The sequence below is a fragment of the Plectrocnemia conspersa genome, unplaced genomic scaffold, assembly GCF_051122295.1.
Source record: "Plectrocnemia conspersa isolate PC_06_02 unplaced genomic scaffold, ASM5112229v1 ptg000001l, whole genome shotgun sequence".
NCBI classification, from domain to species: Eukaryota; Metazoa; Arthropoda; class Insecta; order Trichoptera; family Polycentropodidae; genus Plectrocnemia; species Plectrocnemia conspersa.
The window spans coordinates 23,133,583-23,147,500 of record NW_028277165.1 but is presented as its reverse complement, the minus strand read 5'-3'; the positions used below and the strand labels follow the sequence as shown (position 1 = coordinate 23,147,500).

Genomic DNA, 13,918 nt, shown 5'->3' with positions numbered 1-13,918 from the left:
AAGTTCTCCGAGGTCACCGCGAACGGGAGGTAAAATGGGGGTAATTTGGGTCGAGGCGGCCGACTTCGTCGCCTCCGAAAATTCCCTCGCTTTCCGAAAGTCATACCCGAAAACGCTTCGAGCGCGAGCGGCGAGATACTTTCCCTTTCGCTCTCTCGCGTGACGAGAGAGAGAGATAGAGATGGTTTATCGCAAACTGAGATAGAACGATTCAATTTTAATATAGGCGTCTTCACGATCGCGCCACTGTTTGGTATTTTTGCCCGATCTGGACGGCCAAAATTATTTCTCCACTTTAGTTGATTCCATAAGTGCTCTTAGTCAAATATATAATATTATAAGTGCTAAAAAATACAATTATTTAAAGTATTTCTTTAATTGTAGGCCCGAGGAATAGGAATTCCGTGTTGAACGGTCGTGCGAATTTCGCCGCGTAGCGTAAAAAAAAAAATTGTATATGTCACAAATTTGCTGTTTTTTATTAAGAAAAAGTATTTGACTAGCATTTTATCATACTCGGTATCGTTTTTTTAAATATGTATATATTTAGTCATTCCAAACAAATTTTTATTTTATTTCATTAGTACGCGATCCACAATTTGACGTTTACTGATTTTACCACGGTAACCATATTATTAAAAAATTACAATCATTACAAAACTGTATTTTAAATTTGACGTTAACATTTCTTTAATTGTAGGCCCGAGGAAGAGGAATTCCGTGTTTAACGGCCGTGCGTAGCGTAATAAAAAAATTTAGCCGCGTAGCGTAAAAAAAAAAAATTGTATATGTCACAAATTTGCTGTTTTATATTAAGAAAAAGTATTTGACTAGCATTTTATCATACCCGGTATCGTTTTTTTTTTAAATATGTGTATATTTGGTGATTCTGAACAAATTTTTAGGTCGTAACTTTCGCGACTAAGCCCCGTCCCATTTTTAAGAATAATACATTTTTAAGGTATGCAATGTGTTAAAAACCGCAAAAATCCGCAGTCAATTTTGCATGTATCATAAAGAGAAAGACCTAAGCTATATATTGTATATAAAATCTCAATTCAGCAAATTGACTTTCCATACTTTTCCTTAAAAAATAATAGAAATTATTCATTAGTTGCACACTTGAACGTTTCCTGTTTATTATTTATTAGTGACAGTGAAGCCTCGATTCAACATAAAATGTCTTATTTACTAACATTGATCTATTCCGGTGCATTGCAATCATCCACCATCTCCTTTTTCTCCATTTGGCTTTAATTTTTTTTGTGTTTAAAACACGCACGTAGTTATAATACGCGAGGTTGAGAAGCGTGCACGCGTATGAAATTCCCGGCTGTGCGAACGCTCTTCGAAAAACTGCGACCTTGACCGACTTCGGTCGAACTTCCACTAGGACAACTTTCGGAGAGTGAAGTGCGGGTATAAGAATAACCATCATCATAAAACCGGCTCTTGCGTTGCTACACAATTTTAGCTCAAATTTAAAGTTGCACTTTTATCTTCGAGGAAAACCTTGTAGCGAGTTCAGCAATATTTTTTCTACGAATGCTTAATTGGTATTATACATATCAAAATATCTATATAAGCAACAAATAAATTATGATATTTTAAAACATATTATTAACCTCGCATATTAATTATATGCTTATTCCTGTGGTATTGAGAGATGCGCCTAAAATAGATATACGTCAGAGATCAAAGAGTAAATTAGAGCACTATAATTAAAATGAGAAAGATTAAATAAAAATTTAAATCTTCGTAGATTATTTTTACTGCTCTAGTTAAAGTCAAATTTATTTACACACTGAAAAAACATTCCTAACTTTTCCTGATCTAGGGAATTTATACAAATATTATCATTTTTATTTTATTTACATTTCCTAGTATATAAGAAGGCGTATGAAACATTGAAAAATTCAATGTTTTTCCTAGTAAATACTATTGTAATATTTTTTATGGTACAGAAAATATAATTGCTTTTTTTACTATTATATTTCTGCTTTACAAAGTTCTGTAGTTTTTCTGTCTCGTACAAACGATTAGAATTATTGCTTTGTTAGTTACTCCTAACTAGGAATCTCAATTATTCGCTGTTTTCAACTATTCGAATATTGAATAAAAAATGGATAAAGTATTCGAATTTTATTCGTAATTCTTTTCTAGGTTTTTACCAATAATACTTTATTCAACCAATTAGTGAAATAAATCAATTAATTACTTGCATAATCGTTAAACTTTTTGAATTTTATAAAATATTCATAACACAATGCTGTGCAAATTACTGATAAATGAGGGGGTCAAAAGGAAAATGCTTGATTTATTATTTTACATACTTTGTTATTTTACCTAATCTGTCAGTTCCTCTTGTCAGTCGGTCAACAGCGTTTGTAATTTTTGGGATTCCATTTTTCATTTTTGAAGACTTAAAAAATACCATTAAAACGTATTTCTTAAGAAAATATTTACAATATTTTTTTACGAAGAAATTGCATGACATAACCTCAAATGTTTTTAGCATATTTTTCGGTTAAATAATATTAAATGTAAATAAATTAAGTACTATCTATATCTTCCAAAGATTCATGATACATTTTTCGACTCATGAAGTAATTTTTAATAATACAAAATACGTGTCTCCCATAAAAAATGCACGCTTCTTCCTAATTTTATTGCACTATGATTAAGACAATTTTCAAGAAATAATAAGTACAGTAGACCCCCCCAATAACACGGTAAATTGGGGACATGCTATTTATATGCCCGATACTTTATGTGTGAGCGATTCGTACGTACGCACTGCAAAATATGAGTATTTTCTAGTCCTCGAACTACACGCACTCAAATAGCACAATACAGTAGACCCCCAATAACACGGTAAATTGGAGGGGTCTACTGTACATACATAATAATCGAAGGTTTTCTGACAATGATGAATCATAAAATAAAATAAATCAACAGGTGTGTTTTTAATAAGCAAAATTTATTTTAAATAGTTGCCAACACATTGCACTGACCCTCTCTTAATTAAATTATAATTATTCCTGGACTTTCGATTAAAAAATGATAAAAAAATCATTATTAAATAATGAGCATTACTTACTAGATCATAAACATGAAACTACACGCTGGTTGCAAGTGATGTTTTTATGATAATAATATGACTTGCATGTTACGCAATATATTTCGCGATTTTCAAATAGTTCAAGGATTTACTGTAAAGTTATTTAAATCATATTGTATTTATTATCAAATGTATAAAGACCGTTAAATACATAAAAACTCATCCTCTCTTTCTTCTCATGCCGACAAGGTCAGTATTTCCAAGGATTTACACAAGAACTCGTTTGGATTTTTACGACGACCTGTCGCAAAAAAACTTGTTTTTTTTTTATTAATTTCACAATTTTCTCATTCTCCGGATATAAACTAATTTGCCAATTGGACTAATGCATTTTTTTCAGCAAGTTGTATTTTTTACCACATGACAATTGCAACATACGTAATTGTTGTTTTATTTAGATATTTTCCTTAAATCATCATGTTATTTTTAACCACAATCGTTATATACTCATTTGTATTGAAGCCCTTTTTTATATTGTTTATTATTAGATCTTCGCCAGTGAAGTTTTAAACACCATACTTTAGTTTTTTGTTAAAAATATCTATTCGATTCATCATCTGTTCTTTGAACTGTTGCTATTCAGTCAACTCAAGTCAGTAGCTCCAAAGTCTAATTATTCAACATTCATTCGAGTGAAATTCAATCGCTACGTACTTGTACCTTGTTTTATATTAAACAATAATTGTATGTACCTCCTGTTCTCAATTATTTTTTATAAGTTTATTTTCATAAAAATAAATATCATATATTTTATGACAATTAACATTCAAAGTGCATCAAGACCGTTTTTAACTCAAAACTTATGAGCTAAACGTTACATTTAAGTTTAATAATAACTATTATGTAATACCTATAAAAGCCTAGTCACTTATGTATGTGAGCAGGCCCGGCCGCACCCCGCCTAAATATATTTGAGTGCCAAATAGATTTCCAATGCATTTCTATTTCTTGGAATTTTACAAAAGCAAGATCGTCTTGTATATCAAAGTTGTTATAAACGTTCCAACTACTTCACTGTTATTCTGACACTCGCAGCGCACGGACGTCTTCAAATTGTTATCGTTATACATACGTAAATGATAACGATTGATAAATTATTGATTTTGATAGCTTATAAATAGAGCATCTTGTACTTATTTTTACAAACTCTTTTTAGAGATTCTTACCTTGGGTCCCGCAGTTTTTAGCGCTGGCCCTGTATGTGAGTATTAATAGCACACGCGATAGTAAGCACGCAATCATTTCATTCATCACATAAACAAAGTGTCGTTAGGAAGTGATGTTTCTCTTATAATATATAAATAACAATATTAATATTTAGTTCTATCCCGCTAATTTAAATCTGTAATAGCTATGGCAATCAAGTATTTTGCTCATTGTAGGGTACTACAGGGATCCAATCTGGATCCTCTGCTCTTACATAAATGCGGTAATTAATTACTCGGAATATGTATTATATGCTGATGACCTGATAGTGTTTCAGAGCATTGGCACACATTCGGATTCCTCTCTTTACAGAGATTCATGGAGTCGCTGTGTCACACTTATCACATTTTCCAGATCAAATGTGTTTTAATCAAAAATATATCCGACGATGACTTAGGAGAGACGTTGGAGCAGGGACGGAGATGTTCTATGCATATCGCCAAAGTTTGCGATACGGTGTCGATGATGCTCGGCTCCGTTATGCGGAGCGCGTGTCACTTAAATAATTTATTGACGATTCGCGCCATAATTTATCGGTTCCATTGTCTGGAATCCGAGTGAAGCGATATACTCATTGTTATTGAAAATAAATTAAAAATATATCTGCAATATCTACAAGTATGGGTCGTATCCGTATTTTTATCCTATAGTGTTTTAGCTAGTTAAAAGTTGTTAAAGAGCTGTGTTCACAACCCGTCAATTATCGGTGACTTTCGGCTGCGAGCTTTATAGTGCTCCAAAGAGTCGCGATCGCATTCCTTGTTCTTGCCGTTGCAGCCAGGACGTCAGCGCTTGAGTACGCTTCTCTTGCACGAGCCATCCATCTCACCATTTGCGATGGTTCTCATAACTGTTTCTTTAATAAAAAAGTTTATTATTGTTTATATAATAGCCATCGGGATGCATTGTGAAAACAGTCAGATTATTCAGTAATAAAAAAAATAAAGATAAAAATAGAAAATGTACTAGAGATGAATAATCGCTAATCTGTTTATTGCTTTTTCTTTCCAAATCGCAATCGATAAATTAAGTACCGTCTGACTTAAATCAAAATAAACAAACTAATCCTAGAATGCTTAGATAACTAATTTCAATGAAAACTCAACTAATCTTAAAAGTTAATCAATCATTTCTAAATAAGTATATTTATCGGATATTAAAAAATATGGTGCAACTTTTACTAGTATTGATTTAACTTAAATAAATATTAGAATGTATTTATATACCATAATAAAAGTGTTCAAATTATAACATATTTATTATACACTGCACAGTTAAAAATAGATAAAATATTTGTACAACTCATATCGATTAGATTGTCATGTGTATTCTTCTTATGTTGTCTTTTATGGTAGTACATCGTTGACCTCATTACATTGTAAAGAAATTCGGTCATGGCATTTAGGCTTCGTCCCACTTGGTTTGCATTTCGGAAAACCTTTAATTTGAAATAGAATAACGTCACAACTCAATATAATTGCTTATTAAGAGTAAATAATGAAACATATAAAAATGTATACTAAACCTTTTATATACACTATTTTCAATGATAAAAAAGATTATACGCAAATAATAAACATTATTTTGTCTCCAATTATTTGGCTTATTTTTACAAATAACTCAATCTGAAAATAGCACTACTGTAACGCATGCCAGAATTGTGGTATCTAATCAATATTGATAAAATCTTGCATATAGTCTAGTTACAGTAGCTAAGATAAACTAGTATTAAAGTGGTACTTCAGTTGGCATATTGTATTTAGATTAGTTTTCACTGTTTTTCCACAAAACTGTGAGTTGTTAATAAATAATTATATTTACAACCTGTAACGTAAGCGTTTTCATTACCTAAACCTTGTTGGTGACATGTTAATAGTATTTAATGATTTTCGTTGCGAGGTTTTTACGATTTAACATTATAATTGAATGGCGGAAGCTGTATTCATTGTTAGGTCTATGTAAAGTCACGGTCGTAGTGTTGTAATCGACGATTCAATTTCAATGATGTTGCTCCAGCTGTATTTTAAATTTAACTGCAGTTCGTGAATTTAATTTCGCTTCGAATATTTTAGTAATTTTGATTTAAAGGCGAGTGGGCAAGTACAAACAAATTATTCGCCGGCTATATTATATTGCCCTTTGTGTTGGGACTGAATTTAATGATGTAACTAAGTCATGAATATGTGTAATAAATAATATCAATTAATTTAAAAAAAAATGTCATGGAAGTGGTTTAACGCATTTCTATGCAATTTATATATTTACCGTATCTCAACCACAATTTTTCATGATTTTTTTTATTTAAATACAATTATTTAATATAATGAAATAAATATATTTTCTCTGCTAATTAAAATGTAGGTATGGAAAAGAGTGAAAAAATAAAAACATATATTTCAGAATATTGACAAAAAAAATACTCGGCTCATAAATAGTAATGTATGCTCTGTTCTGGTAACTGAATTCAGTACACAACTCATTAATGCCATTGTTTCCTCCATTCTCACGAGAGTGATTTTTAACGGCTATGAAGTCAGCTAGAAGTAATTTTGCTTTGAAAACACTTGCTTCTTTTAACCTTCCGTATAATGGAAACGTGTGACTTTTAGAATCAATATTGAACATATCATAGTTATATGGTTACTTGACATAAATACAGAAACGTAGACAAGAAGAGCATCTATTGTATAAGACTGGTATTTTAACATTGTGCGGTATTGAAATGCAGATTTACCCCACAAGAAGTCGTATTAAACATATAAAAACACTAATCAGAAGCTAGTGTTTTTGGTTATGCAACCGACCTATATTTTTTGAATTAGGTTATCTATGTTTCCTACTTTGGTTTTATCAAAATATATAATCTACAAATAGTATGCATTTCAAAACATATTGCTTAACATTTCAATCATTATTCCCATCATAAAACTTTGTATTATGGTTTTAAATTATTTTAAAATGTCAAAATCAATACAATGTATATGTCACTAAACATGTTCTTCATCTATAAATGTTTGAAGATCAAGAATGTATAATTAGTTTTACACTTATCTGTGTAAATAAAAATCAATTGACATCTCATGAGCATACTAAAAAAACATAAGTATGGGATCATTTAATTAATCGTATTATTACAATACACACCGCTGTTTACATTGTAATGTGTAATTGTTTTGTGCAGTTTTGCGGAATTTTTCCTATATAATTTGCGGTTTTTCGTTGCATTTTGTTGGTACTCTTAAATGCGCTACTAGCAAATAACAAATATTGTGTCCTAGATCGGTGTTTCTTAAACTTCTAAACAAAAATCATATTATAAAACGTATTTTTGATCTAATTCTCAAGACATCGTCATTTCTTGATCTATGGAAATGCACAAAAGTCACCCCTATTCATAAAAAGGGTGACAAATTGTGTATAAACTATAGACAAGTCGCAGTGAATTCAAGTAAACGTCGATATACAGATTTTGAGAAGGCCTTCGACAAAGTTTGTCATGGATTATTATTAAAAAAATTGTCGAACCTCAGTTGCTCGGATGATTTAACTCGGTTATTCAAAGATTCAAAACAGATTTTTAAGATACCTTTACAAAAGGACATTTGGTTATTATCCGTTCTTATATCCCAGCGCCAAATTACTGAAGGGTGCTGTCGACAATCCAGCTATACTTGAGGAATTCCAGTTTTGGGTTCTAAAACGTCTTCGAAAATCACGATCGCGTCTTTTTTTTATAGTCGTTGGGGCTAGGATGTCCGCACTTGCCGACTCGCCTATGACTGTGGCCATCCGGCTCCTTAATACGCTGGCATTACACATTGACCTGTTTAATGTTAGCTACGAAGAGCTGGTCCAGTTATCTTAGTATCATTTAATTTTGATATTTTATTTTTTGTGTATTATTTTATATTTTTGTGTATTGTAATAATACAATCACTGTTTTCGACCATGGTGACGCATTGGGGTAACCTACTATGGTCTTAATTCAATTCAAATAAAAAAATAAATTACAACCCCATATCTAAAAAACTGTCTTTTTAAACATTTTATTACTGCTGCAGCTTACAAAAACAATATAATGTTAAGGATGATATCAATATTTGCAATTCTTATTAGCAGAGTTTGTTCCAAAGTCTCAGTTTTAAAAGCACGACATGCGTTATTTATTACCAGATGATGAAAATGTAGTTTTATATTCTGATCCTAATTTCTTCAAGACTTCATAGAACAAATTTCACGCATACTTCGATTTACGCGGTACATGCGTTCCAGAAAATATCGCGTAGGTCGAAAATGGATAAATCGAGCCATAGAACGATTTTTTTAACAAAACCATTGAATAGTATTTACTTTTTAACGTTACTTTAACTCATAAAGTACGATCAACATTTTCAGCGATAAAGCATCTCATGACTCACTTCATGGGCAGTGGGAGTGGTTCCTGATGTAGTTCATTTGTGAACCAAATACGTTTAAAAAAATGTTATTTCTCTACCGCGTAAATATGTGAATAAGTGTATATATTTTAAGGATTTAGCTAATGGCGTTCTTAATTAATTTTTATTTTCGTCCTCAATTATGTTACGCTGGAACGTTTTGGGGTAACGCCTATCATTTCAACAGTTATATTATGATTATTCTAATACAAGGTTTTAGGTATCAAGATATTATAATACATTTAGAATACCGGAAGTTTTCGTGTTATCAGTATATCGTCGATTATAGTATACTGTTATATTATACTATTTTTATATTTATGTTTAAAAAATATTTCACAATTCGTATGATTCACCTACACACATTGATTACAATATTTTAAAAATATATTATACTACAATACAATTAGCTGATTAATACTTAGGTATATCTCTGTGTATAGTGAAAATCGATACTAGAAGGGTGCAGTCGTGATAGCTATGTAAACACACGAGTTATAATGTGTTTAATAATATAATAGAAGATACAATTAGAGATATAGTTAAGTGGATTATCATTTATCAAGTACTATAAAAATCACATATACATAATCAACATAAATTAAATCCATATAAATATTACATTAGCAAATATTTGTATATTTGTCCCATTGCCGGTATAAAAGCACATAATATAGTTATGCTATCTCTGTTGATATTAAGCAGATGAAAATACTAGACTTAGCGCATCGCATTTAACATTGTTGTCAACATTTAATATACATATGTCGTTTTAAAATACTTAAGTATAAAAACAGCTTATATCGTTATATTTCCAATATTCGTCATTTGGTATTTGATAATTAGCACGGCGCAACGCAACCCGTGACTCACTGCTGTGCGCATGTGTGTCTGCAGTGAGTGATAATGAATTTATAATATGGAATGGAAATGAATCACCTCTGCATTTTCCGGGCTGTTCAAACCCAAATCTTACTTAAACAAATCAACCATTATATTCATTTAGGTTAGGTTTATGTTTGAACAGCAAATGGACGTTTCGCAACTGTCAAATTTTATAACTGCAGGCGCGCATGCGCTAAAGTATAACAACTGGTGGTTTTTGAGCGTTGCACCGTGTTAATTAACAAGTACCCGTTATTTTATACTATAATTTTCTACTCCATTATATCGAAACAACATATTTTTATAGGCAATTTGTATTTAGTAAATACTACATTTTTACGCGGTATAGATATGACAGTGTTTTTAACTATGGTTATAATTCTGCACTAAAACTAATAAAATAAAATACATATGTACACTTGATCTAAGATGTGGACGCTCATCGACACAGTATTGGTGAGAAATATAATAGTGTGACCATGTGAAATTACACGCTCAATTAATTTTTCCTTTTATAATTTAAATTGTTAGGAAAAGGAAAAATATCACTTTTTTACTTATTTTGTTTATTTATATACATACATATTTAACTCAAAAACATGATAGCAGTTTTATAATCACTTTCCATGTTGATATAATAGATTTAATATATTATTCAATAAAAATACTAATAGAATATTACAGGAATTGTTTTGTTGATTACAAAAAAGTAAAAAATTACTTCTTGGATGGACTATACACCAGGCGCGTACGGTGAGATACTTTCCCTTTCGCTCGCTCGCGTGTTATGTGACGAGAGCGAGTGCGAGATAATGGCGTGCGTTACACGCGTTCCGCACGCACTTATCTCTCACATAGTTTAAATTTTATACGTCCTGACTGACTGCACCGTTTTAAACATTTTTATTTGAAATATATGACGTTATAACATAAAAGAAACTTAACCCACATTTCTTAATAAAATAATTGTTAAAATTTGATAGAAGCAATCAAAATAAACATCATTTGCAAAAATATTCATAAGCTTCTTTAAAAATAATTAAATAAAAAAATAAACTGATAATCAAACCATTAAATATAAATACTAATCATTCATTTATATTATCAGTTTTCAACACTGACCAAAAGTTTATCAAAATGCAAATTTTAGCTCTAAATTTAGCTCTAAATTTTAATCCTAGTTCTCTCGCGGGCCGCATATAATATATATTTACTCAACGCTATATAACGCATGTTTGACATGTGGAGTGTAAATAAACTACAATATAATAAAATATGTAATCGTTTTTTTAATGATGTTTAAATTATGTTTTTTATTTATTTTCTACCATAAAATGTATATACGCGTATTTTATTACGCGGTGCTTATCAATGATTTAATTAGAGCTTTAAAATATTCAGAACACGTCCCAATTTATTAAACCCATTTCAGTGAATTTTAACGATCTTTCAGAGGTCACAAAACTATATTTATACTATAATAAAACTTGAATATATCAAGGAATACATAAAATTGTGTAAATTAAAACCATGGAAAATATAATTCGTATGTAATCCTAAATATTTATGTACTAAAAATACATATGTTTAAAGTTTGCTTAATCCTTTTTTTACCACGAGAGTATTCATTAAAATTAATATTATACGATTATAATGATGCGCACTATATCATGTTTCGTTTTTAATTTTAATTAGATGCTGATTAACTAATTTTTACCATGCTTGTTATTGTCGGACAAATTAACAATAAATCGCGTTGTCATTAGAATATGTTTATAAAGTAATTGATAACAGTAATCAATGTAAGCCAATCCTCCGTTTAAATTGAATTTGTATATATCTGCATTTACTTTTGACAATCCAGTGTCCATTTTTGTTTTGTTATTTATTTAACCGCTAAATATTTATAACATAGTTAAGTTGATTACTCAAGACTTATTGTATTATTTTTGTTAAAAAGTGATTACGGTGTGCTAGATAGAATTTGGCGCAGATTTATCTTATTTATCTAGTCAACATTAGAAATACCTAGGCGCCGGTTATCATTATCTGTATTGTTGACATTTTTTTATTTCGTCATTATAATCTAAATGGTGTAATTATATTTTTGTTGCGTGTCAACAACAATGTTTTGTCGGATGATCTTGTCATGCGTTTCGTTTGCAGATGTTTGGTTCAATTGGTTATGTTACAATGTCGATTGAGTTATTTAACTCAGTAACTCATTTCAATCTATATGAATTGGGAAGATATGTGCGAGAAGACAAATGGTGATAGGCTAAAAATGAGATTCTTTGTTTCAGGCTGCGATGGAAAATGTTGAAAAAAAGAAGGAGGCAAGAAAAACTAGTCCACGCGAGAATTGCAATCCTCTGTCGGCGTTGACTTTCGCGTAAGTTTTTTAATTTTATTGTTATGCATAATATCAGCTTATAATTTAATAATATTTAGATGGTAATCGATGATATGCACTATTCATGGTTTATAAACAAAATATAGATATATAACACCTGTATGTGACGTCTAGAATCAATATCAGACATGTTCAATTAGTACGGTTTCTTACCATATATTATACATTTATTTATTTAAACTAAATTAAGATCATCGTAACCCAACAAGTTTGTGTTATTTGTATACAAACACTAAAAATATATAATAATAAAAAAATATTAAAATTAAATGATTCAAACTGGATCAGCTCCTCGTAACTGACAGCGTATTAAGGAACCAGACGGAGACAGCCATGTGAGAGTTGGCTAGTACGGACGTCCTGGCTCTAATATGCATCAAAAGAGGACACGTTCGTTGTTCTCAAAGACGTTCCTGATTGTAAAACAAATTCTTCAAGAATAGTTTGATTGTCAACAGAACCATTCAGTAGTTTGAAGAAATTCTTAGTGACAAACAACGTTCCGCGCAAAAAGACACTGGGATGCAAGAAAGTATAATAACCAAATATCTTCTTATAAAGGTATCTCAAGAAACTTTTCTGATTTTTTACCTCGATTTACGCGTTTCACTTTAATGCGGTCAAGAAAAAAATGTATGCATTATGGACGTCTACTGACGTCAACCGTTTTACGAGCGTTTTATGAGATTTATAGAGGTCATATTGAAAAAATAATTGAAGGAAATATAGTGCCATCTCTGGAGAAAAGATAAAAAAAATATTTAAAAAATTTTATATATTGGTTTTCATTTTCTTCATGACGCTTCCATACAAACTTTGTGCATCAGTGTTGCCAAATTTTACCTAACGCTCGTTACCGAGCGTTCCCACTATTACTGCACAGACACGATTTTATTGCTTTTGATGTGAATTTTTGACTTCTAAGAAGTGATAATTGTTTTTGCGCACTCCTATTGACCAAAATTCGACTTGTATACACTCTGTACAATTTTCACTTGGCCGTACTCATTTTCTTATACTTAACTATTCCTAAATTATCTATATTTCTAGTATTAAATCTATATACATCTTTATTTTTTATTAAATACTATGCAACACTGTTTTATCTAATTTATTAAGCATATATAATATTGTTGCACAAAGTAGGAGCAATATAATTCAAACTATTGAAGATTATTTTTTTTGTATTTATACTTAACATATTTCTTATCCTAAATAATATACCTATTTTTCTACTATTTTTTTATTATATAATTACAATGTTTCCTCAAATTCAATTTTTTTGTCTACATACATCTTACGCTTTTTATCCCTTGAGAGATCAGTTGGCTAAATTTGTATTTTGAACTTAACCTAATTAAACTTCTAAACTTATAATTGGTTAGGTTTGGGTTTGAATAACAAATGGACGTTTCGCAACTGTCAAATTGAGTTTCATAGAGCAGCATATAAATAAACTATTATATTTTCAAGCTGCAATTATATTTTCGCTAGTAGCAATATATGTATATATCTACTGGTGAAAATGTATTTGAACTTCACTAGCGAAAATATAACTGAAAAATACACCTTCACTGTAATACACCACATATACATAAATATATAATGAAAAGTATGTAAATGTACATATGAAAAAGTTGAAATCATATAATTTTACTAGCACTTGACAGATAAATTATATTTTCACTGATAACAATATATATTTACCAGTGAAAATGTATTCCATAATGACTCTGAAATGCTGTGTTTCGAGACTGTTTTTTAGATTTTCTTTGAGGGATAACCCAATAATTTCTGATTTAGAATCAGGAACGACATTTTAGCTTTATTCATGGGGGTCAAAAGTTCGCCAGTCAG

General features: G+C 30.4%; 1 protein-coding gene across 2 annotated transcripts in view; it reads left to right on the top strand.

Annotated features, from left to right (window-relative positions):
• The window catches only part of LOC148239274 (putative multidrug resistance-associated protein lethal(2)03659), a 79,558-nt gene that overhangs the window by 2,877 nt on the left and 62,763 nt on the right, over positions 1-13,918 (top strand). For both annotated transcript variants that reach the window (XM_088199798.1, XM_088199788.1), the window contains exon 2: positions 11,952-12,040. In XM_088199798.1, coding sequence (XP_088055924.1) covers positions 11,958-12,040 — 83 coding nt within the window. In that variant the 5' untranslated portion in view covers positions 11,952-11,957. The remainder of the gene's footprint in view (positions 1-11,951; positions 12,041-13,918) is intronic.